This window comes from Salarias fasciatus, chromosome 7 (assembly GCF_902148845.1).
Source record: "Salarias fasciatus chromosome 7, fSalaFa1.1, whole genome shotgun sequence".
Taxonomy (NCBI): domain Eukaryota; kingdom Metazoa; phylum Chordata; class Actinopteri; order Blenniiformes; family Blenniidae; genus Salarias; species Salarias fasciatus.
The window spans coordinates 13180001-13207058 of NC_043751.1; the positions used below are offsets into that span (position 1 = coordinate 13180001).

The 27058-nt window shown below is 41.4% G+C and overlaps 1 protein-coding gene across 1 annotated transcript; it reads right to left on the reverse strand.

Moving 5' to 3' along the window:
• Window positions 1-22601: 22601 nt before the first annotated feature.
• Window positions 22602-25385, reverse strand: LOC115392499 (rhombotin-2). Its single transcript, XM_030097145.1, has 3 exons — window positions 24886-25385; window positions 23804-24019; window positions 22602-23676 (listed from the first exon to the last, which is right to left on the reverse strand). The coding sequence occupies exons 1-3, from the start codon at window positions 24924-24926 to the stop codon at window positions 23451-23453; spliced, it is 483 nt and encodes a 160-aa protein (XP_029953005.1). The 5' UTR covers window positions 24927-25385; the 3' UTR covers window positions 22602-23450.
• Between the last annotated feature and the right edge of the window lie 1673 nt (window positions 25386-27058).

Sequence of the window (27058 nt, forward strand, 5' to 3'; positions counted from 1 at the left end):
GTCGGGGTAAAAGAGAAAATGCCTCGCTCGCGCTGATGCCGCCCCAGTAGCCTGCAGTGTATCTGACACACGCGCGCGCAGCGTCTGAAGCAGGCCCGCGCGGAGCCCCAGCGCTATATGCAGCCTGTAGAGATGGGAGGTCAGGCTCAGAGGGGGACAGCTTTTTTGGTAAACACGCGGGAGACACAACACATGACATTAATGCAATTAGAGGGTGAATATAATTGCTTTGATTCCTACTGGTGCTTGGCTTAAAACCCTAGCATCTGACTTTAAAAAGAGAGTGAGAGAGAGAGAGAGGGGGGGACTCTTTATCATCAAACTTTAAAGCCTTCCTCTTATTTTGCCAGATGTGCTACACTATCCCATAAAAAAAATCCCATTTGTGATCCTTGTAAAGGATTTAAAATATATTGTTGCCTAAATATAAAGATTAGAGCAGGAATCAGGAGGAAAAACAGTGCATAAAGTCTCCTAATATTAACCTTATTTCATACATGTTTTCCTTTGGTATTTGTTTTAAGGGCCTGCCGCCTATTATACTAAATAGCATTTAAACCTTTTACCAGGTCCTGATGTCAGAGTTATGAGTTTGTATTTGCGCACATGGATCAGTATTAGAATCGCGTCCTCTGCAGCAGCTCTCATTCAGGCCATGTGAAAATTGAGCACTTCCTGATATTGAATTAATTACAAACCATTAGGCCGGTGATGCCCGTTCAAACGCTTGGCTTGGCGCAAAATTAGCTTGGTTTAAAAAAAAAAAAAAAAAAAAAAAAGAAAAGAAAAAGAAAGAAAGAGAAGACGTGCCGCCGGCAGTTTGCGTTATATTTTGGCAATGAAACGCAGATTTAAGCGGTCAAAGGGAAACATGATAGGCCTTTTGACTGGCTGTAGTCAACTCATATTCTCCAATTGAGGCATATTATCCAGATGTGGAGGTGATGGTAGAACTTATGGAGGGAAAAAGCATTTTCCGCAACATTTTTCTACTTATTTTTCTAATTCATTTTAACACTATCATTTCATTATTATTGCTCATTTAAATCTGATTTGCGCGATTCATATAGATTTGTTAATCATTTTTACATTAGTTTTATCATTTTTAAGGAATGACAATACGTTTTTTTTCTTCCCATCTCGTTCTTATCTCCTTACGGTGCTGTTCTTCAGCTTTATTATGCGGTAAAATGTTTCTTTATTTCTTGTAAATCGTAATTGTCGCATTATGTATTGCTCGAGACGCTGCACGTGCTTTGTTTATACATGTGCGTTTGCAGCCACCACCGGCCATTTAGGAGAATTTGCTCATTAAAACTAAAAATAAATAAATAAATAAACTGAGATCACAAATTGTGTCGCTTTTTCCCCTTTTCGCGACTTTAACTCGTTTAGTCCAAAGGCCTTCTCAGAAATACTTTTAGCATCTACGAAGTGTCATTTTTTTATGAATTAAAAATTCAGATCTTATGTCGCAAAACGACCTCCCAGCCCGACAGACCTTTAGTCTCACTCCACTTCCGTGCAGGTATTCGGTAACGAGATTTTTTTTTAACTGTATTTAGTATTTTATGTGTCTTCTTAAACAGTATTTCCATCATAATGTAATTATTTTGCTGCTGAACCGACTCCAGCTTTTGTCCATTGGTTTATTTATTTATTTATTTATTTATTTATTTATTTAATGCGTGAAACATTTTAACCTTCTCTGGTTTCATGTTTGGAGTCTTTCTGCGATTTGGATCCTGCATCCTGCACATGCAACGGAAAAAAGAAAGCTTCCTGGACTTTATAATATGCCTATATATAAATATTATTATCTTGATGACTAGGTAAACATGTCAGATGTGAAGCTGACAGCTTGTTTATGCTGCAGTCTGTCTTAGTCATTTCACAATTAAAGGGGGCAGAAGTGGGTTTTAGAATTTTTCTGAACAAAATAAAGTGATAATTTTAAAGTTTTTCTTTTTCTTCTTTTCTGCAAAAATAATTTTTGCTGAATGTTAAACTGAGGGTGCCTGCACAGCAAATGCACTGGATGTAAATAAACCTTTTTTTTTTTTTTTTTAACAAGAAAGAAGTAAAATTGAATGATCCAATTTCTTTGAACACTAAATGTCACAGCAGCAATTAGAAATAAATCCAAATAAATGTAATCAAGCCAATATCATTTCTCCACTAAAAGCTGAAAGCGGCTAAACCGAACGGCTCCTTTAACACAATGTATATGCAAGCCTCCCTTAATATAAACCACTCCACTGCCGCAGGCTGAAGTCTCAGCTGTCACAGATATGCATCGCCACTGCACCATATTCTCTCTGAGAGGTTTCCACTAAATGGTGAATTGTCTGTTTGGGTTCCAGGGGGGGAGCCATGTCCCAGGTATTCACCGGCGAGGGCTCTGCTCCGCTGCAGCTTCTCAGAGCCTCTGGGGTTTATGTTGGCCCAGGCCTCGTGTGTATCAGCAGCAGGATCCCTGAAAGCTCCTCCGGCTATAGGGACGAGAGGCGTGGTGAGCCGGTCCGGGCCAAGGAGAAGTTAATGCTGTAGGTTACACTGCCATGTCTCTGCCATGTTAAGTTTGGATGTGGGAAAGTCGTGCATGAGTGATGGGAAATATGCAGCCTTATGAAACTTCTGTACTGTTGTTGTGCCGCATGGGAACATTTTATGAAGCACTGACAAGTTGTGGAGCGATGACTGTCGTTTTAATTTAGTTTCTGATGACTCACTGGCTCATTTAGCAGGTACATGTCACATCAGTGAGTGAATAACTCAGCTGAGATTTGAGCTTCACTTACACGCATTTCCTGTGAAGCCCAGGTCTTTTTAGTGTCTGGAGGAATGTTGTGAATTCATAAACTAGCTGAAACTCAGGTCCACTGCTGGCCAAATCTCACCATGTCAGTCTTCTCTCTGTAAGTCTGAGGCGGCGTCTCCTCTGTGGTCGACCGCAGTAAACATTGCAGCAACACTGTCCTCTATTTTATATCTATTTAAAAGTTTGAATTACTGTTACATTGGAAGGATGCCACTTCAAAAATAAGTAAAATAAACATTAAATATTAATTTCTGCTTGTTTGATAATCAAAATGCATAGATTGAAATCAATTGAAAATCCTCTTTAGATGTTTGTCACATATTAATTGTGACAAGAAATGATGATGAGAAACATGGAGTGTGGAGGCTGAGTCCTCTACTCACACCTACAGAACTCTAACCAGCTTTGGGGCCCTTTATTTATTGTTGGGATCCAAAGGCCAAAAACATACACACAACCCTTCTTGTAATTAATTGGATAAATTTGGCATGTCTTCATATCTACTCTGCAGCTGCTATAACCTTTATATTTAGCGGTTTTGTCTATGACACTTAAAAATAAATTCATGTCTAAAAATCTGACTTTTAATAAATTGTTTTTAAATAGTTATCATGCACTTATCGCTTTTCTAATTATTTAGCATTTTCAAATTCTACGAGTTTTCATTTTTCAATGTGTAAAGCTGGTGTGTTGAATTGTACATTATTTTAACTGAAAAAAATTGTCACTGACTTTTGACTTTTCTTTGAGAAGAACTTTACCTGTTAGGAATTATGGTGGAAATCACTGCAGTGATTTTACTTCTGAACAAATGTCAGTAATATATTAACACACAGAGCTGTCTATGCTGGAGCCATTTTATAAAAGTGAAGAATGTCTTGTTGAATGTTTGTGGAACTTTTTAGTTTGACTGAAACAAAAATATCAAAAACAATTGCATTCTTGTGCAGTTGAGTTGATATGCTTCGCCTTGTTTGGACTTGGCCTGTGAGGAGTTTTTGCAATCGACAAATTGGTTGTGATTTTCTACTGAATAAAGGTTATCAGTGGGGCAGGCTCCAGTGAACATTAACCTTTTTTTCTGCGTTCATGTGTAACTGGGACACTGAAATGTCCAACTTCCCAACGGGGAAAAATCCATCTGAATGCTGTTGAAGTGGGGACGTGGGACGTCACCCGATACAACGGCTCTGAGCATCTCCATGAGAAGCAGAGTTTCTTAATGATGTCCTCCACGATAAACAAACTTTATGACTGTTACAGTTAAAACACCCTTAGTTCCCTCAAGCAATTGTAAGTCCATACTTGTGGAGGCTTCGTCGGCTACCAGCCTCATTTCATCCGTGTTTTGGCCTCAGTCGGCGATGAAGCCGTTACTTGCCGTCTCCAGATTTTCATGGGGAAAACCTTGACGGCCCCTTCTTGTTATCATGTGAACATCCCCCACTAGGACGCGGGACTTCCCCAACTGGAAACTTTACCAATTCCCTGCTGCATAAATGCACTGTTAAGCTGCCGTTGTTTAGACTTGTGGGAGACCCTATGCAGCGTTCCGAGGCGCCATTTCATGTCTTCAACTTGTGTGTGTGTGTGTGTGTGTGTGTGTGTGTGTGTGTGTGTGTGTGTGTGTGTGTGTGTGTGTGTGTGTCTGAGCTTCTTCCTCTCTGCAGGTATCTCTGATTGTGGAGCTTAGCGTTGTACTTTCTGCCTCTGCAGTATTGGAGTTGTTTATTGATTTGTGTCTTCTGTCCTGTGTGTTCTAGCCGGTCGAGGCAGACCTCCTGGTGCCCGCCCCTCGGGTTTCCTCCTCGTCAAAACCTTTTCTTTGTCACTGTTGCCTATGCTTACTCATGAGGGGTTATTGAATATTTCTCTTTTAAATTTGAATATAAAGCGTAACTCGATAATTGTACCAAAATAAATGCTGGAATGACTTTAATCTGACCCCAGAGCAACATAAGACCTGGTCATGATGTCACGTATCTGCATGTGGAACGCATACACACTCTTTTAAATGGCGCATATTGTGCTTGAGTGGATTTTGCGAGTGGAGCGGAGCACATTTTCACCTGCGTACGAGGCCTGGAGCTGCTGCTTCTTGCTCAGATCTTTAAAGTGCTCTCTCTGTATCTGATGAATGGTAGTCACCGCACCGTTTGGACGTATATTTTTCTGTGTTACGTGTGTCTGTGTGTGTCTGCCTGTAAAAAAAAAAAAAAAAAAAAGGGGACACCAGATTTTTGAAAATTGGTTTCACATGAAGCAGGCACACACTGCATCAGCAGATTCTCTGATCAAATTAAGCAGTGATGAGGGGAGAGAAAAAAGAGGCAGCGGTTGTACTGATGTTTAATTCAATAAACAGGACCAAGTCGGGGCAGACAGAGGGGATGCTGTGCTGCCTTCATCTCTCAGCTCTATATCGGGCCGTAGCCATGAATCGTTAACCCATGAGAGGAGTGAACTTCCATCCATCATCGCCGCAGCCATCAACACATGATATACGTAGATCCGCACAGCGGGAGAAGGCCCGGAGACTAATGCATTTTTGATCTCAGCTTTCCAACCTACAGGAACAATTACTGTAGTTGATGAATGAGTAGGTGTGAAACATTTAGAGTATGAAGTGATTTGTCATTCAGCAGAAAAAGCAGCTGTTCGCTGCTCGTGAATTGTCTGGAGAATTTAAAGCACACCAGATGACTTCTTTTATTCTTTGATTTTTGTCAGAAGAAGTACAGGGGGTGTTTCCAGGTTTTGGCAGTGAAACTGGAGTAATTATCTCAGCTATTTTTAAGATCTATAAATAAAAAAAAGACTAAATTGAGTACAATAAATTTAAGTCAGTAATAAAACAAATTGTTTGATTTCAGCCTTAAATCACAACTTTTTTTATTTGGAGGAAAAGGGAAAATTAACGTTAAGTATTAGTGATGAAATACTTCTTCATCTCCTACATGTGACTGAATCCAAGGGATGGACTGCTAATTTGTTTTATGGCAAAAATGATCAAAGCTATCAGGATATTTAATGATATCACAATGATCTTCAGGATATTTATTTCATTGGTGGGAAGAAAGATTGAGAACCTTAAGGTATTTAGCATCAATGTTATTTATTGAGCCTAGTTCGCAGTAAATTAACAAGTGCTAAACAATTTTTACTTTCTTACTTCCAATATTATAAACATTCTTTCTCTGCATTTCAGAAATGTTGTTGATGAATTGACTTTTCGGTCATTTCCACCCCTTTGCATCAGTTTTAATCATTCTAATAGTCTTTATACTGACTGCTGTTTTATATTTATTTGCCTGGTTTTTTTTTAAAAAGACAGAAACACCACATTTATATTAATCATTCAGTCAAACAATCATGATGAACCGTTCCATTCTATCTTTTACATGTGTGTCTCCCAGGTTTTCCACTGCCGTCCTCCTCGCTTCCCCTGCTTTAATCTCTCTGCCTCCAGCCTGGTCTTTCAGTAAGTGTAGTGCAGCTCAATCAGACTTTAAGATGTTTCACCTCTTTACCCTGGAAAACGGTCCTGTTGTTTTAGCCTTATGTTATGGACCATTGTGCTGCTGCAGGGCGAAATCTCATCCGGGAAGATTTGATTCATTTGGGTAAATACACAAAGATTGTGTTGCTGCTGCTCCTGTTCCCTCATCACACTTGTCAAACATCTTAAATGCCTTGAGGTTATAATTTTCAGGTCTCATTTTGATCACTGAATATACATACAGTATATCTGCGTTCTGGGGAGAGGTCCCGGCCTGGTCTGTTGTCAGAAATGGTTGTGTTATCATTTTTTTGTTCTCCTCAGTCCACTGGATTGTTTTCCATTTTTGGAATACTTTTGATATCTCTGCAATAGGATTTTGATGTTTTGAAGCCACAATATTTTTTTATCCATCCATATGACCACGTTCTCTTCTTCTCGTATGACAGAGAACCTTCAGCTCGGTCCAAAAAAACAACTCTCACCTCTCCGTCAACTCTGGGCCACATCTGAACTCATTCATGCATGAACAAGTGATCAAATAACAATTCAGCTACTATCTCACTTCCTGCTATACCTTCATTACCAGCGTTGGCACGTTTAAAGTTCAGATAATGTGATTTGTCTAATTTTCTCATTTCGAACTGAATATTGTGAAGCAATGTGCCATCACGTTCAGATCAAACATTTGCACTTTAGTCGATATTGTCACTAAGATAGTTGAAGTTAAAGGATACAGAAATAGTCTAACTGCACCAGGTTGCTATAAAAAAGTTGCTTCTGATTCAGGATTTAAATTTTGATGTGTTTACGATAGCAGCTGAAGGGTTCAAAGGGCTTCTAAATACCCTGAGCAGTTTTGGAACGATGCTTGAGTACTTTATTGAATATGCTGAATTATGCCTGATTTATGATACTTTTCCTGTTTTACGCTGGTCAATTTGTCTTAAATTTTTTGAGCAGTTGTCAGAAATATCTCTACTAGAATCTAGAGCAGACTTGGAAATAGCTTTTGCCTTTTTTTTTTTCAGGTTGAAGAAAAAAGATTGGGAGTCGTTGTAGTAGAGAGACGTGTTATTAACGTGCAATAAAGCAGAACTGTGTTACCAAGTGAACAAACCTTATTATTAGGAACTTTACTGTGGAGTATCTTAATTATTCCTGCAGTGATGAAGAATTTTTATTCTAATGATGTTAAAGATAAAGCTGCATGCTGATTGTTCAGACAAGAAACACTTTAATAGAGATTACACACACACACACACATAGCAGTCATGCATTCTGAAAGAGGAATCATGACTGTGAAAATATTAACTGTCCTCATAATGACCAATTTTAACATCTTCTGGACCATTTTCTGTTAGTTAGCAGATGATTAGTTGTTGCAGTGTTGGTAGTGAACAGTCTCTCTTGTAAGAATCGGATCTCTTCATAGCACAATGATGCCAGTCAACAGATTCAGGGATTACAGGATCTGAGATCTGAATTAAAGACTTCGGTCTCTTTCCAGGAGTCTGTTTCACTGTGCATCCTTTAACAGGATTGTTCCTGCTCATCAGAAGGGGTTCCATGAACACTGCAGATCATCTGGCTCTTAAGCTCTGCCTGTGGAGCCAGGGTCGGACCCAGGCACCCACACAATGCCCCCTCTGCTACGGCAGCAATTAGCCGGAAAAGCCACTTCCCCCAGGGCAGCCCTGGGAATCTTGCTTATTGTGCAGCATCCTCTTTCCTGCGGGAGGATACTCGGCGATTTCTGTCCTGGTGCCTTCTTACTGCAGAGAGCGATATACAGAAGTAATAGTGGTGATCCAGTGACTTCAGATGCTGTTCTTACTGTTCTCAGTTTGATGAAATACCTGGTTTAAAGAGCCCAGGACAGAGGATCAGATCAATGGATGCCAAGATACTTGAAGCAAAAGTAAGAACAGAAAGCTCATCAGCATCATTCAGTCCCATCTTGGTGATGTTAGTTATGCTTCACACAGACACATGGCTGCATGCTGACTACCGATCGACCGTGTAACCCGGCTCCTTACCCTGATCCAACACAGACACTCAAACACTAACCTAACCAAACTTATGGAGCAGCGAGTGAAAACTTCCTATATTTTCCATTTTGTTCTGCCCAACAACGGGCAGGAGAACAGGAGAGCACACACACTCACATACAGGGACACAGGGACATTCATTTGGAATGCAGCTGCTTTATTTTCACAATATAGAGAGTTCATACGCTCTCAACCATCCCTGCTGTGTCAAAACATTTCATTTTGAATCAACTTAATCAGGCAATGCAAAAAAGATACAAGGACCTGATGCGCAGTTGCAAGATTCACTCATCAAAACTTTGCAACATTTTGAAGTCGCTCATCCAAAACAAATACACAGAAGACTGCGCTCCCCTGTGAGGTACTACAGTCTTCCTCTTCACGATTTGTTGATTTGCTCATCATTTTTTGCACAAGATTATTTTCATGCTTTTTGTTTGTTGTTGTTCTAATCTATGATTTTGCAGTCAGCTCATGCCGTCATCCCAAGATCATGCAAGGTAACAGCTAAAAATATGGCATTATTTTTACACCCAGGTCCTTTTCTGTCTGCCTTTTTGATACAGTTCTACTCGATGTTTGGATTGTAACAGAACACCAAGTGTGTGCTGACCCGGCCTGATCTTCCCACAGCAGTGTCTGGAGCAGGCAAATAGATGTGCGCAGAGACGTCGGACCTAAGCAAAACAAATGGGTCTGAGGGATCTGTCGATCCAGGGTTCAGCACAGCCACACAGAGCTCAAGGAGGACTCCTATCTAGATGGAAAAAGAGCCACATTCCCCCGAAATGAGCTTCTATGGGATGAAAGCCTTGTGTGAGCTCCCCAGATGACCCACGACCCCGTCTGTATTTTTGCAGGGGGGAGCCCTGATCCTGGGTTCTCTGACTCCCTGCCAGGATCCTGGGGAGTCGGGCCGGGGTGGCCAGACAAGCCCACCATTCTACCCTCGGGTGTTTTGCTTTTGGGGTAAAGAGAGACCCTCTGATGAGCCCGCACTGTCACAGCAGTAACCTTTCACCCAAGGAGGTTCAGAGCCGGACCGCAGGAGTTTGTTCCTGGTGTGCCGCGCTATCCTGTGTCAGTGTTTGGAGTGCACTGATACATCAGCAACTCCTGTGATCTACTTTCTCTGTTTTGCTTCAAAACACGGTTTGAAATTTTGAAATTGGCAAAAAATCAAATGTATCTGATTTCAAATCACAGTCATGTAAATTTTACCATATTGCGCAGACAGCATGTTGTCCAATTTCTGCTTGCCAGTATATGAGAAAAGCTTGGCAGGGCTCGGCAAGATGCATAATGGCTCCAGAAAATCAAATCTGTGTGAGGAGGTGAGGAGAGAAGCTGTCATCAGAAACCTGTTTGCTCCTTTTATCTCTCCTAGTGATGCTGTGCTGACATCTTCACACCCATCAGGCCCCGACTCCATGCAAAGGGTTGGAGGAGTCGGGGCACAGACTCACAGAACAGAAAAATCGCATTTCGGACCAGTTGATAATGCCTTAAAAAACTAAAGGTCCCCAAAGTTCAGCAGCAGCAGAAGTCAACCTGGGGTTTTTCAGCCTGAGCAGAGGGCACACTGCGGCTATGATGACTAACCTCTGCCCTACCCCTAAGGCTTTTCAGGATGTTACACTCAGCCCCAAACATACCCAATTACAAACAAACACAGATGCCCGAAATTCCACTTTCACTTGAAACAGTTGGCCGACCCCCATTTCGCCTCTCTTCAGGTTACCTTTCCCCACTCTCCCCCTCGGGCCAATGTTAATCCAATAGAAAGCTCACTTTAAAGGGAGTCGAACAGAAAGACAATGTGGGTGAGTGGGTTGGTAATCGACCCCCCCTCCTGTTCTTGTTCAAGAAAGGACGTAAAGAGCAGTGACCCGGTCGTTATCGCCGCCGATCACCAACGATGCTAAAGCCACAGTAGAGCTTTGTTAGCCCGTACCGATATCAGCTCAAAGCCAGTTTTCAGAAAACTAAGATTCTCACACTGATAATTACACTGTTGGTTAAATTAAAGAACGTTTGTACAGGAAATAAAGTTTATAAATGAAATAGACAGCTGGTTGCCCAATGATGCTCCATTATAACAAATACAGCAACTCATCCAGGAGCTGTCAGAATGTCTGAAATATGATTATTGGACATTTCAAGTAAGATTGAAAAATACCAAAAAAACTACAAATATCTGTGCAAAATATCAGCGATCCTTCCAGTACTAGTTGGTTTGAATAAAAATGTTTGATGGACAATATGTCATTTTTGACAATATGTCAGTTTGTATATCAGCAATTTAACTTTTTAATCGGGGGATAAAATTAGATGAATTGATACTCAGCTGGCAGAATGACCTGACCTCATAACATGCAAATTACTTTTAGATTTTTTTTTTTTCCTCGGTGTTCGTAAAATCTCTGCTATCTGGTTTCTTTGACTAAACCTATTTTGCTCCCACAGAAAGTTTGGGAGTAGTTTCCACTACTCACACTGCCTCTCTCGTCTTGTGCCACATTTTGGATTTATTTGTTTGTTTGTGTTGTTGTTGCTGTTGTTCTTGCTCTGCACTGCAATGCTCTGGATGGTCCTGCGACTGATCTATAAACTCTGGATGCCACATTGGCAAAAGATAGAAATCCAAATATCTTCATGTAGAAGCAGTCCTGTCTGTTTCATCTCAGTGCTGCTCCTTTAACGTCCATCCTTCGTTTGTACCACCGCATTCTGTCGAGGGTCCCGGGGCGCTGGAGCCGATCCCGGTTGACTTTGGGTGAAGGCAGGTACACCCTGAACCATCCTAGAGCAAACAGAGACACAGATAGCTACACACTCATATTCATACCGATGGGCAAGTTGAGGTCATGAATAAACCTCACATTTTTTGACAGTGGGAGTAAACCAGAGTACCGAGAGAAAATACACATGAGCGCTGACAGTCACTAACATATGAGATGGAAATTAAGAGTGGGTGAATACTGTATTATTTTTCTATAATCTTAAATGATTAATAATCCGATTCACTTCCTCCACTTGGTTGATATATCAACTTCAAATCTACAGTACCTCGTCACATGGTCGCTTTGCATTTCAGACTCTCAGGTAGTCAATGACCCAACGGACAAGGTCGGCCATCGAGATCCAAACAGAGCTGTACTCATCCTCCTAATTGTCAGGAATGTTCTCATTTGGACAAGAAAGAGGCTCTTTCACATGGCGTCTAATCAGAGTCATGCTCCTTCCACTCAGTTTGGGAGGACACTTGTTAAACAACTGCCTTGTCCTCTTTCAAGCAGCTGCAGAAACTCGGAGTCCTGCTCGCCTCCACTGAACCACCACAAGAAAATGTTAGTTCACAGTCTGGCCTGTGTCCCCATTCCAGTACCGCCACATCCGTTCACTTGCTTTAAGCAATACATAACTCTTTCTATTGTGTGCTCTGGGATTATACTTCTTCTTCAGTGGTTGAAGATCTGAGAAAATCTCACAGAATTACATATTGAATCTTATTTTTATTTATTTGTCATAGTGTCTCTCTTGCATGCTGATAAGTGGTAAGCACTTTTGTTTTCCAGAAAGCAATGTCCCCGGCTTGAAGCTGCTGGTTGATGAGGCCTTCCTTTGTCAAATTTGCATCTTCTCCCTGTACATGAATTGATTTTTTAAGTACCTTATCCTGTTTTTGTTAGTTTATTTGTTCACTGTCAGAAAGACACACTTTCAGCTCTATGAATCATCTGACATGCCAATCTATGGATATAAATAATTCACATTTCGTTTAGCACCCTATTGCAAAGGAAGACATGTGAATAATATACCAACATCTGAGTGCCATCAAACCTGATTGATCTGAGGCAGCTGGAGGAGTCATCGTCGCATTCAGGAGTCTGTCACAATTACAGTAACAAAGTTTGACTCCATACTTGAGGGTTAGACCTTTGGCTCCCTCACAGACCCCTGCTTTCTGCAGCAGAACATTCCTGTAAACCTTCGGGCCTTCTGGGCACAATTCAAGAGGGCGCAGTCTATCTTTAACAATATGACAGTTGGCGTGTAGAATGATCATGCATTAAAGACACATGTTGGATAATACACTTGTCCACACACAGTCGGTTGCCAAGATTGCTTCCACAAGTTTATTTTTTAAACGGTGGCTTGAATTTTCTGACATGTCTACAATCCTGGATTTACAATTAAGATTTTGTTTTTATATTTTATAACCAGTCTTGACTTCCTAATCCCACTGAGGGCGCATGTCCCTTTGGTTTAGCAGCAGATCATATTTTACAGACTTCAGCCGCTACGAGGGCTTTGATTTACTCTGAGGATTAGCAGACTTGAGATAATTTATGGAATTTTTTCACTGCATCAGAGTAAAGCTTTTGGAATGGGACGTTTTAATTTTCTCTATTATAATGCCAGGCATTTTCTGCCAAATTTGCATGAGCAGGGACAGATTGACAGTAAACAGCTGCGTGGATGTTAGAGGAGTGGGTCCACATGCATGGGTAGTGTTTCAAGCTCGCAAAAGTTGAGTCACAATTCATTTCACAATTTCCCCACTGCTTTCTAAGTTGGAGTCTTTGTTGAAAACCCTCACATTGATTGTACCTTTGGACTAACTCTTGGCCTCTGTCTGACATTCAATGGTTTAAGTGATTGCAAACATTCCTGATGCATCACATCAAAGGCGTTTGTGGAAAATTGTGTGCAAAGACAATGTTGTAGGGTGTTTCTGTACGATTGATCACCATCTAAAAGTGGTGACTCACGTGGCAAACACAAGACACATGGCGAGCTCAAAACCTGTGAGCTGCGTAGTTCTCGAAATTGCGTCCGAGACAATTGGACTGGTCCTCCCAGGGGTGCTGGCCAGAGGCCGATCAGGCCGCGTGATCCAGCCTGAAAGGTAGCAGCAGCAATGGAGGGTTTGGGACAAAGGAGCCACTCACCAGTGCTCTTTTGCTTTACGCCTCAAACTCACGCGCGCTGCCCTTCGATTGCTTATTGAATTACATCTAATCACTCAATTAAAGTCACATGGAGCACCAGCACACATTGTCTGAGCCGGGCCACAGAATGCTTGATAACGGACGCTGTGTTGTTGTTCGTGGGAAGTTGGAAAACAAGATGTCTGAAATGTTCGCACTGTGGCAGGCGTCTGAATCTTCATCTCCAGCTTGGGAAAGCACCATCTTAAGTCATTTTTGTCCATCCTGTTCCCACAAATATTTAATTTTTATATGATTTAAAGTAAGATTTATTTATATGGGAGCGAAAACTTGTTGGTGATGAACTCTGCATTCGGGGAAAGTATATGAGAACATCTGGCAGTGTAATAAATCCTACGTCAGTGACTTGATCGGTGATGAGGATTATCAGTTTCAATATATCTCAATGTCATCCTTTTTCTCAGAGAGGTTTGTGGGTCTGTTGTGACACTGACAAGCATAACTGGCAAAATATCCACTTTCATTGCTTAACATGAAGCCCAGATGATCCACAATCCATCACAGGGCAACAGACGACCAGTGCAGAACTGAAGAGATGCAGCGAAAGATGCAACGAGGCAAAATATGTCATGACGATATACAGCATGACACAATATGACATGACAACAAAAAGTACAACAAATACATCACATGACACAACTAGTTAGAACATATGACAATGCAAGACAGCACAACACGAGTCGACGCTATACGACCGCATCACGTGATATGGCACAGCAGGATCATTTACAATACGACAAGATACTTCACAGTTGGAGCTGACAGTATAAGACACTCGCTGTGATGCAAGACAACTGTATAATATAAATCATTCCCTAAGAAATTACTGCAATTTGTACAACAATATATAAATAAAAGGAAAGTATCAATCAGCAAACTTGTAAACACAAGTATCAATGTAGATTTATGTGCTTCATTAGAAGGTAAACAGACCACAGATTTTTCCAAATTAAATCATTTTGTTCATTGTGCTTAAAAAATCAGGATGTAAAGTGCTTATTCATCAGCTCGCTTATAATCAGCTAAATATTGTCATTAAGAGCTTTTTTTTCAAGCACTTTACTCCACACTCTAATATTTAAAAAAAGGGAAAGCATCCAAAATGAAGTTTTTGTTAAATTGTTGAAATCATTGCAGTCATTCCATTTTCAGTTGCTGTAACGACGACAAATTTGATTACTTAATTTGGCTGAAATGAGACAATTATTGGCACGCTTCTACGTGTGTATTTAAGGCATTATGTGAGGTCACTTCCAAGGTTTCCTCAATCTATACAAGTTCCATGTGGAGATCCACGGGTCTGGAGCTGCTGGAGTGTTGAGAGTTAGCAGTGAGTGAGGAGGAAATGGGGTCTGGCATGTTGACTCAGGAGTAAATCCCCCTGGACTTCTCAAAAGGCTGCTATTAGAGTTTAATCACCCTGCGATCCCGAACACGCCGAAGCTGAAAGAGATGACTGATGAGCAGAAAGCAGACCAAACCGTGAGCGTCGACTCATTCAGACGCTGCAATCAGGTCTTTGACGACTGTAATCAAATAATGAGGAACCAGGCACGGCCCTAGAAGAAAGAAATTGTAACTCACTGTAATTCACTGTGATGCAACTATTGGTTTGTAAATGATACTTGAATGGTGAGCACAAGTTATTTACCCATTTATTTAATTTCATCTCCTCAATTTTCACATCAGCGCTCTCAATTTCTCAACAAGCGAGGCTCTTAGTGTTTATTACAGCCTGCTTATTTTTAGACAAAGCCACCACTCAGTTGTCTGCAAAAAAAGCAGAGCACCAGTAAACTGTTTCATATAAATTTGCATAATCTTTCCTGACTTATTCTTTATTTTTGAGCCGTTTCTTCTCCCACCCCAGAATTATCTGTTGGCGCTACGAGAGAAAAGAAAGAGGAGCAAGTGTGGAGAGAAGCTGACGAGAAAAGAAAGAAACTGAGCCTTCATGTGAGGACACTTTGATTGTGTTACAGATTGGTTCCAGGTGAAGCGGCTCCGGCAGCGTAATCCAAGGGAATACAGAAGTTTTTAACCAGGGATGGCCGTGCCAGCATTCAAGCATTAGGACAAGATGTAGAACAGCAGGTGTAGAAAATCGATGAGGCTCAAATATTCTGTTGAGGTGGGTGGGATCAGCATGAGCCACTCCAGCCTTTTGGCTCTTAGAATTTAATATATCTTCACAGATGAATGCCAGGAATGGAAAATACAGTATGTGTGGCCATCTATTTAACTGAATCATTTTTTTTCTTTGCTTTGTTTTTGTTTTATTTTACATCTGTCCAGGAAACTCTGTGATTTGCTTCTCCATTTTCTTCACAATAACTGCAAATATTGTTGAAGATTCAACTGTAGGGTATTCATTCAACAGATTTTTTGTTGAGGGATTGCATGTATTATTTTTATTCTCTCTACACACAAGTAGAAGAATTTGTTGTTTTTAAAAAGTGCAGTTCGCATTCACAATTTAAAATCACAAACCGTTAACCTTTTCACGATTCATCGTCCAAATGTTTTGAGTGATTATCAACGATTGTGGAGCGGGGAAGCAGTGGAGGCCTAGAGGTTAGGAAAACAGTCGTGTAACGGGAAGTTTGCTGAGAGGTCACCACTGTCAGTCACTGGACCAGGTCCTCAGCCCTCAGCTGCTCGCTGTACGCCGTCCGACAGCAGCCCACTATGAATGGAGCAACACTTTGGAGGTTTGTTCTGGGTGTGAATATGAAGAGTTTAGTCAGGAAGGAGATGCTAAAGAGAAATAAAACATGCAGATCACAGGATTCACTGCGCGACCCGGAACACAACAGCTGAAAGACAAACTGGAATTCATTATTGGGGTAAGCTCCTCCAATTTATCTAATAATATAATAAACTGATACTGATAAAGTTTGAAGGAGTCCTGCTCACCTTTTTTGTTTGAGAAAGCTCTCTCAGCAACTACCTCCACTATTGGAACTTGTTTTGGGTAATCACTAAAACGGCTGAAAGCCAACCAGCTGCAGCATAAACATGATACACAAATCTTGCTGTCAGTTGCTGTTTTCGTGTTTAATATAACATAATATTCTGTCACCATTGACAAAAGCAATACAAAACGCAAGAGTATACATCTTAGGAATCATGCACAACTGGTTTTCTTCATAATTTCTCCCTCCGTGGTCCACCATCCTGCCAGCGTGCCGGCCTGTTTGCAGTGATTGGAAGCAGGCATTGCGTGGGAAGTCCTATTAGAGACGGAAATTGTGCCGAGGCCCGTGCGGCACAGCAAAGGTCTGCAGCATGGTCACTTACCTGCACATCTGCATTGATTTTTTTTTTTTCCCTTTTTTTGTTTTTTAATTTCAGGCAGTAGCCACCGTTTTCCACCGCCTTAATTGGAGTCTCCATTCCTGATTGCTTGACGGAAAAACGCATTGACACGGTCTGCTTCCTGGTAACAGTCCGAGTTTTCACTGATGTTTGATGAGAATGAGGAGGAGGAGGAAGTGGTGCGTGTCAGATTTAGATTCGTACCAGGAACTCCTCTTTAGTGCTTGCAAATCTGAACTTATGGGCGTCCCTACGATGTGTGGCGCAACAGCTCATCCGTTCCGAATTGTGTGTGAATAAGATGCATGCAGAAAGGTGTTGTGTTTAACGAGAAAATGCTGGTACTAGACCGCACGAAAAAAAAAAAATAGCACCAATAAATCTCTTAAATGTTAATAACTGAGAGAATAGTGGGGTATTCGCATGTAGAGAAGAATAAATCACCAAAGTTATAGACGATTCTTAGTTATGAAAGTGATTTTTCTGCTTTACTCGACGGCTTCCCTATTCATAATGATCCCTTCTCTCCGCTTGCACCTCAGACCGAAGTTCACCTTTGACCTGTAACACAGTATCTACTCACTCATGGTCATACCGAAACCCTCAAGAATGTTTTCATCTGTCATGTTTGTTCAATTTCTCAACCATTCATCCATGAAAAGGACTCGGTGGTTTTGCAGTTATAAAGCACCTAATTCTTGTGGCTGTGCCTTCTAATCCACATTATGCGGTTTCAACCTGCAGCTACATTTATTGCTTCATAATTTTGCTGCTTGCTCCTTCCAGCAGCGCCGCGTTTTCTCTCCGCATGTTCGACACAGATCTTTGAACGAGCCTCTTGTGCAACATATAGCTGGTTTATCAGAAGCCAGAAACCCTGCTCAGCATGTGGGGATGAAAGAAACGCATGTTTAAAATGAGAAGAAGAAGAAAAAACTTACAGCAGATTGACTAAAATCAGATCGACTATCCTTCCATCGCGTGTTTTTTTCCAGATCAACAGAATTTCGGGACACAATAAAACTTCAAATCGACAATGTGGGAAAAATCAGTCACGTCAGTACAAATAATGAGGTTTACAGTAAAGAAAATTTACATTTTAACAGCAGGAGAAGTCAGAGTAGTGAAGACTAACAAGCCATTATATCATTGAGTATGAGGGAAGAGGAGAGAGTTACTGGTCATTTATACTGTATTTTCTAAAAAGTGACATGAGGTGGGGATTATTGATTACAGTGAAATCGAGGAGGAAGTCAGATTAACTATTTTTTTCAGGTTTCAGCATTTAAGATTAACTAAACCTTAAAAGAAGTAACATCTTAATAATGGAACTGAAGACAGTTTCTTGACTTGACTTTTTTTTTATGTACAAAGACCTTTTTGTGTTATTTTGTGTTATTTCGCTAATAATAAATTAACATAAAAATTTCAACCACCACAATATAATTCAACAAATGAAGTAATTGATTCTTAACCTTTTGAAAATGTATTATGAATGTGTTATCATACATTATTTCAAAAATGCCACAATTCTTCTTTAATGAACCAAAGATGAGAGTGGAGCTTTAGATAGTAGTTACAAATGACCCCCATGCGTTGTAATTTACTGAATAAAATATCTGAATATGGCGCAAGGCCAGTGGAGTGGAGGATCATGGTCATTTTGTTCAGTGCAGCATAAACAGATAATCTGTGGAGTCTGATTGCTTCAGTTTGACTGCAGTGGCAACTTTAGCTGGTTATTCTTAGCGGTGGCTGAAAACAAAATTAATTTAACTTTTTGCGGAAAATTAAAAAAGGAGACTGGTTGCTCTGCAAGGAGGATTTTTTTTAACTTTATATTGACTGGAGATGAATTTATGCAAGCAACAAATATGTCAAATAAAAAAGAAATCGCTCAGTGTGCCATCTATCATTACATTTTTGGACTACCCCCCCCAAAAAATACAAAAACAACAAATGTATTCTTTAAAAAAAAAAGACAACTGCTTCTAGTTTATCTTTGAATATCGGGTTTCTTTTTATGGTTTTATTTTACAGATTGAAATAAGAAAAACTGATTAAATAATATTCATCAAATTTCTCAGAAAATTTATTAAATGACAAGTATGCTCTCGCTGTATCTTATTTTATGACCTTTTGTTTTATTTGACTTTATTTCCTATATACCCTGTGCAAAATCCCTCAAAATCTTAACCATTTGATTTGCAAAAATAAAACGCTGCTCAAAGATGGTTTCCTCTGGAGTAACGACTGTTGTTGAATAAGTTGATGTGAAGACTCATCGCACCCCTGTGCTGCAGTCCCCCAGCGCTCCCTCTTGGCAAGCCAAAGCAGTAAGCATCATAATAATCACAGTGTGTCACCTCACACATCTGTACACATGGCTGGCTGAGAGAACAATGAAAGGGAGGAAAGCTTGAAAGCCCTAAAAAACTACAGAGGAAAAATGGATGTGAAGGGAGATGAGAATAAGTGAAGGAGATTGTGTGAGGTAAAAAAGGAAAAAATATAAGGTGGGAGAGAAGTCAAAGTGGAGGCAGCTCCGTTGTGGAGTTGTTTTGGGGACCCCAGAGGTTTTCTACCCAATAAATCCCGAGCACATATTTAATCCAGTCAGAGGGACAAGCCCACTGAGAGTTGGAGGATGCACGCTTATTACTCACCTATCCAGATCTGAATGTGCTGCCATACCCCCACCTCAGCACTCGACTCCCACTGCCTGCCTGCGTCCAGACTGCAGGCGCTACGGGCTATCAGAGAATCGGAACAGGAATGTGACTCCTGACAGACGCATCTCTCAGGACCTCAGACTGAATATGTTCCCAATTAGCTCCATCTGATAAAGTGTGAGTGCAAGTGAAACCCAAGGCGGGCATGATCAATAGCACTTGACTCATTTTTTTTCCCGGATGGGCTTGACATTGACAGGCCGCACTTTGATTAATCACCACAGTGCTGCAGATAATTGTCCGACCACATCTTCCTTTGTAGGTGTCGTTGAACCCTCAGTCACGTCCACGGCGCTTTCGGTATGACTCGTCACTTTTCAGCTCACTTCTAATTAATCTCCTCGTGAACTGGCAGCCATATGAAAACCAGCTTTCTACTAATCTGCCTGTCAGTTATTTCACACAAACACACTCACACAGAGTGTGTGTGTGTTTCTTATTCCTTCTCCCTCCACGCATTGCCCAAAATACATCTACCTGGACGAGAACTGCCATCTGCTGTCCGAGCAGCACACTGCACTGAAGTGAAGTGAGTGTGCGGCGGTTGCTTCGGTGGGGCGAGCCGTTTGATAAAAACAAGCTGCGAGCCGCTGCGGTTTCATCCTCAGAAAGTCTCCTTGGTTTTCATGCGCGCACAGCTGGATGTTTTTAGGTTTGCCCATACAGGACTGCTGTGACATGGGCACTGGAGATGAAACAGGCCTCCCTCGGCACACAAACACGGCCCTACACTCCCGGCCTTGTGTACAGCTGGTAAAGATGACACAAGCGGTACAGGGCTTTATTGAGTCCTGCTGAGGCTGCTGAGCAAGTCGGCGCGGTGCTCTGGCAAAGCTCAGCCTGCGGGGCAACAGAGGAGAAGGGGCCGATGGAACGCAGGCCGCTTGGCCGATGCCGAGCGTCTCTGTAGGCCAGTGTGCTGCGTGTGTGTGTGTGTGTGTGTGTGTGTGTGTGTGTGTGTGTGTGTGTGTGTGTGTGTGTGTGAAGGCTCTGACGATGAGACCTGCCTGCTGCTCAGGTCTACAACTTATTAAACCCTGTGAACTCTTCCAAGCAGCACATTAAGAATACAACACAGTTTTTAACTCGGTGTTCTGCTTTGAGGCTCCTGGTCTCGCAATCAAAGTTTTGTAGAAGTTTAAAGAAAAAAACTCCTTCGGAGGATTTAATGTTCGAGCACCTAGATGTAGAGTATTTCTGCTTTTGGGTGTTTGTTAATGAGGAATTCAGCTTAAAAGGCTTGAAGGGGAAGTTGTTGAAAGATATGTTGATTTTGATTTATAGACGTTGATCTATAATACTGGATTCATCGTTGATTATCTTAAACAGACTGAAATAATGTGTGTGTACTTTCACACCATTTGACTCCCACTCAAGCTCATTTTAATTCCGGGGCCACGCGCAGCTCCATTACACCAAACCAGGAAATAACTGGAATATTCCTATTCTTTCAATGTGAAGAACTAGAAGTGTGTTCTTAAAATGTTTACATTTCCTGCACTTAAAAATGCCTGAATTCCTTTTTAAACTGTGTGAGCTAAATTTGACTGTCTCCAGACCAATGTTAGCAGAAATCTGTCACTTCTCCCATAGTCTTTATACTTTGCAGTATCATGGAGGTGACTGGACTGAACCCCCTGGTGGGCTGCTTTTGTCCTGCAGGATGTGTTTTCCATCTTTGTCTCACAGGGCTTGTAGCTCAGGACATTCGGTTGCTTCAGTAAGCACTGCGCGGCAAGAAGAAAAGGACAAAAAGGTGTGGTTACATTTGCAAATGATAGTACTGAATGTATTTGTGAAAACTCTGGATTAACTGTCTTGTGATTGCAGACTAAATTGTTTATTTATTTGCTGCCAAGCTCTTAATTACACATATAAGCCTGATGCTAAATAGAGAGCAAACTTGTTTTATTTTCCATGCTGCCATTCTTCCAGCATTGCTTAATGCCACAAGGGCGATTCTTCATATGAGCGTCGGCCCGGCGTCCCTCTGTGTGCAGACTCCGCATATTTCTTTCTGTACTGTGGGAAAACTTGAGTTTACCACAAGTATCTCTTTGAGCAGGATGATCTCAGACAGTCATCCTGCAGATTCTGTGCTTAAACTGGTCTCGGTTGTAAATTGTTTGCTATTATAGTGTGTTCAGACATTTTCATTCCTGGATAAACACACAGGAGCAGCCCCCGTCTCAGTTATTCACACTGAAGCTGAAAAATGTAACAGAACTCTGCTGGGTGTCCAGAAAAAGAGAACTGAGAGTGACATCTCTAAAGACAGTTAACAACAGCCAAAAAAATGGCTTCTTCAAAGAGATGCCTCTTCTATCAAAAGTTAGAACATATCCATGCTTTAGCGACCTCTTGTGGCTAAAATCCAAATCGTGACCGGGCCTTGTGTTGATGTCTCACTCTGATGCATGCTGAGGCTGTATTATCTGGTAATTTTAGTCGCACTCGTCGTTCAAAAAGAAATTTCTAGCAATTTTACGATGTTTAGAAGTGAGACTATAAAGAATATAATTAATCTTAAATGATAATTCTATTGGATTTATCAGGATTCAAGCAACACAAATACAAAGTAGTTAACTTTCTGTGACTGTTTTTAGTGTAATCCTAAATCCTTCAGGAGCAAGTCATTTCACTCTGTCCCAGACAGCCCAGTTCTGCATCTTCTCTCTGTTTTTTCTTCTCTGTGTTTTCCTCTGATGGCATGTCTCGCAGGGTAGATGATGACTTTAAAATGAGGCCGTGGGGTGAATCTGGATGTGTGGCTGTCTGTTTGTGGAGGAGAAAAGATTAACGTGGTGTGAGTCAATTATTACTCCTCTATGTTCCATCAAGACGGAAGAGGGACATCATGCCGGTTTGTAGAACTCTTAGTTTCAGTTTCAGACTGTTTTTTCTGTTATTTCACTTTTTGTTGCTGTGTGTTGTAATGACTACCAAGATGCAGGTTGAATCTGTCTGCTGCTCTTTCAAAGGGCACACCATCATCTATTTTTCAAGCACTCTGTGTGATCTTTGAATACCGAACAACGAAGAAAAAAGGAGAACTGAATCATGAATTGGAATCTTTTACATTCAAACACAACCAATGTGACCTTCTAAATAAAAAGCATCCAGGAAGTATAAATTATTCTTTGTGAATAACAAAAAGACATCACAGAACATTTCAAAATGTGTTATTTATTAAATAAACTGACCAGTCCATATCCAAAATGTTGGGTGTACATCCAGTAAGTTGCTTACAATTTACAAAAGAGATGCTGAAAACTTTTAAAAAGTCAGTGAGATAATTATTGCATGGTTCCTCTCTACCACTAGGAGACTCTGCCTCTGCAGCACGTCAATGCAGAGAAATCAGTCTGATCCTGACTCTTCAAATGGGTTTTGCTTCCTATTCATGAAAACCTCATAAGGTTTAATTCCAATGCCTGTAGTTTCTCAGTGATTTTCTTCAGATTTGTGCTATAGTGTATAATGAGGCATTAAAAGTAACCAGTGGTAGCTTTGAATGCAGCACATCAATCAAACATTCTAAGATGACATTTTGCTGGCAAACAAATACGTTTGCATATTAAAGTCATGAAGAAATAAAAACTGGTGTATAGCTCACATTTGAAGGAAAAGTTCCCATTTTCAACATGATTAGCAAAATATGAAGCGATTACATATCTATAAAAATAAGTTATAGATCACTTTCATGTCTCATAGTAGACTGAGATGCTGCAACAGTGTTCGACTACAACAAATGTGACAAAAAAATTATAAATTTGTTCAATGCTAAAAATGTAAAAACTCCAGTGTATCAGAAATAACTAGTATTGCATGTTTGAGATGAAGTTTTGTTTGCTCCCTCTGATACGAAGGTGTGTTATTGCTGGTGCAGTCTCGGCTCGTCCCCAGAAGAGAAGTAACTTCCCTTTTTGTATTAAAACGATTCCATATGAACGTCAGTTCCACGATAAAGCCAGAGGGAAAGGCAGCCTCATCACGTGGGACAGAGAGACTCTTCTAAACTATACTGCTGCTGTTGAGCTTGGTCCAGTCGAAGATGTCCTGCTCGCACACAATGTCAGAGTTGATGAGAAGGTAGCGGTCGCCCACGCAGAAGTGCTTCTGGCAAGAGGCGCACTTGAAGCACTCCAGATGGTAAACTTTGTCCCGCACGCGCATCGTCATCTCGAACGCCCGGATCCTCTTCTCACAGGAAGCGCACAGGCCGTCCTGCCCAAACAGCCTGAGTGGAACAGAGACCGACAACATCTTACTTTTTTTTTATCTTACTTTGTATTTATACATAACTTAAAAATGTGAATACGTCATCATCGACACTCAGTGTTCGGACATTACGTCAGCGGACCGACCTGAGGTAATCCCTCCGGCATAACTTTCTCCCCAGCTTGTAGTAGAGGCGGCGGCCCACCTCACCGAGGCGGCAGCCGCACAGGTCGCAGCTCAGGCAGTCCTCGTGCCAGTACTGCTCAATGGCCTTCAGGAAGAACCTGTCCCCGATGCTCTGCTGACAGCCGCCGCACGTCAGCAGAGACGGCGGCATCTGGAGGACCTCGTCCACCGGCTCCCTGGAGAGGAGGAGAGAGCGTTAGAAAACCAAGCCGGTGACGTTTCATCCAACTTTTTTCTTCAAGTTATTTAAGCAAAGATTTACACACTTTAGTATTTAATGTCTATAGAAGCATTTTTACTGTTTCATCCAAACTAAATTTATTCTTTAGGAGAGGGAAAACAACTCCAAACAATCACCTATAGTGTTACAAAGAATAAGAGTCCTTTGAAGCAATAGTGTGGCCATCACTTAACTCTGATGTGAACATAAATATGTGGATTTATGTGAAGAGACGAAAGGTTGTGAACCAGACTGTATCTCCACTTAGTTCTCCAAAATGTTTGAAAATAACTAATTTTAGTGGAGGTTCCTTTAAAATCAGTATGTCAGTGTGCCGAGGAGAATTGATACTGCTTTGAAGGCAAAAGGAGGTCACACCAAATACCGGTGTTATTGAGTGATTTTAAAAAACTATATCCTCTTAAACACGGTTTTTTTTAAAAGTACTCCCTCACAGTACTGTATCTTCTCTGAGCAAATTGTATTTTGTTCCTGTCCACCTGAGGGAGCCATCAGATGGAGGATGTCCATGTGTGATGTGAAAACTCTGGAGAAAAGTGTAATTAATTATAATTGTGAACCCTGCTTGCACCTCGCAGACTCCATACAGCCTCAACACGCACTTATGAAGGCTGTCATGAAGTTATACTGAAGCTGATAGAGCAGAGAGGCACATATTGTCCCTTTTACACGAAACTGGGTGACAGAATATTCTCCAACTTCCAGATGAAGATTTGCAATATTAAATAACAACAGCTTTAACACGGAACGTTCGACTGTCACTTTAATAGCGTATATATATATTTTTTTGAATGCACTCACTCGTTGGCCTCCAGTGTCTTCCTCTCGATCGTGGATGTCATTGTCGAAAGGCGCTGTCCAGCTGGAGGCAGATGGGAGTCCGCAGCCGGCCGCGGTACCTGTGAGGCGGGCTGCACCTGCTCCCGCCGATCCTCCGGAGTCCAGTCGAAATGGCCGCAAGGCGAGAAGTGTTAGGCTGAGCGCTGATGGAGGACACTGTCACCGTTTCCTGAGGCAGCAGCGCGCCCTGACACTTCCATCTCCTCCAAGTCTTCGCATCAATTTTTTTGTTTTCTTTCATCAAGCTCTCGGCGGGTTATGGAACAGCTCCGATTGCGATCAGAAGGTCGCGCGCCCGTGCGTAAAGTGCGTCTTTCTGGCAGACGCGCTCCTCCTCGTGAAGCCGCGGCTGCAGCGGGTATTATTGTGCGGCGGCGACAGCGGCAGCATCGTGTTTAAATACGTCGGGCCCCCCTCGGTCTCTCTGCTTTCGTTTCCCTCTTCCTGCTCACGACTGCTGAACAATGGGGGGAAATCGGTCTTAAAGCGACAGCTTAACGCGGCACATGGTGCCCCGTCAGGCGGAGCCGCGGGTCGTGACTGAGACTAATGAGTTCATTATAGGCTTTGTTTCTCCACAGGCCTGATGGGACAGCAGATACAGAGAGGCCGGGTATTATTAGTACACTCTCTCTCTGTGTGTGTTTTCTTTGAGTTTTGATAATTAGACCAGAGTCACCATGTTACATCCCTGAAGGAAAAAGTGTCATTCAGTTTCATGTTATAGAAAGTGTATGGGAAATGTGTACAAATACATCTACTGCCACATTTTGCAAAATTGTAAATACAAGCAAACACAATGAAACTGCCTGAAATGCTATATTATATTTGTTGGCATTTATTTTTACTGTCAACAGCAAACATTTAATTGTTTCTACTTCTGTTCACCATCTGAGTGCATACAAATTACACAATTTCAAACAAATGCAGATACTGAACAGAGAGTTACTGTTATAAGAATAAACCTAGATTATAATTTGAAAGAAGCAAAGTATAGTAAATACTATTGTGCTCAAGTATGAGTAAAGTTGCTTCCTTGGAAAAAAAAAAAGTCCATTACAAGAACCCAAACTTCAATGTAAATATACTCGTGACATTTTTTTCAGTTACTCCTGGTTATCAGGAACTTGTAAAACATAAATTGGGAATTGTTGGAGAAAGTGGTGAGAAACCTCATTTTGGAAAGAGAACCTGAAGATTGTTAAGGGTGTTTAATCAGTTTTGAGGGAAATACTTTAAAGGTAAATTCACTTTAATTTCATTTTTGAGTCATATTTTGCTGACTCTTCATTTACTCTTTTCAGTTCCATGGCCAATTTGGTCAACATACACTCAAACATTTTCTCTAAACTACACACGAGAATACTTTATTGTGTAAATGAAACATATACCATATTTTCAACGCCTTAATGACGAAACACTTCTCATATTTTATTGGTAATATGAAGTTTGAGAGTGTGTCACATTTTGAAGGTTGATTATAAATGTTTTATTTTCAGATAAATGTCATAATAAAATTGGAGAGAAATGGCTGCATGGATCACATGATATCAGATCACAAGTTTGCAACATTGATCCCTTCGGAGCACCCGACTGTAGTAAGAGAAAAAGAGAGTGCTAAATAGAGTAAGATATTTCGAAGACTGTCTTTGACGAATGATTGCAATGATAGTTTCACATAGTTGATGTCTTCAGTGTGTTTCTCTTTCGAACTGCAGCCGCTGTGGGCCCTTCTCTTATCTGCTGCCAGTGCTGTGAGGCTGCCTGCAGCAGGGAGTGACACAGGCAGCAGTTGGACTGGGCAGAGAGATAAAGCACCTCAACTCCAACAGCCAGGGCCGGCTCCCCGGCCAGATGCGGTGGAGAAACGGCGCAGAGAGTCTAGATGTGGCCTGTGAGCGTCCCTGGGCTACACACAGTTGTTGGACTGGATAGGCCCACTGGACGAATACCAAGCTGAGAAAGCCCGGGAGCAAGGTGAGCGTGGCACCGCCGTGTGCCAGCTACAAAGAAAACAAAGCAGCTTGACAAAGATAAAGCTCAAACTACAAATCCTTCACATGAGCAGCATTTCAGCAATGGGATTTTAACTACTGTTTTTATATAACACACAGTGGAGGGGGCCACAGGAGCT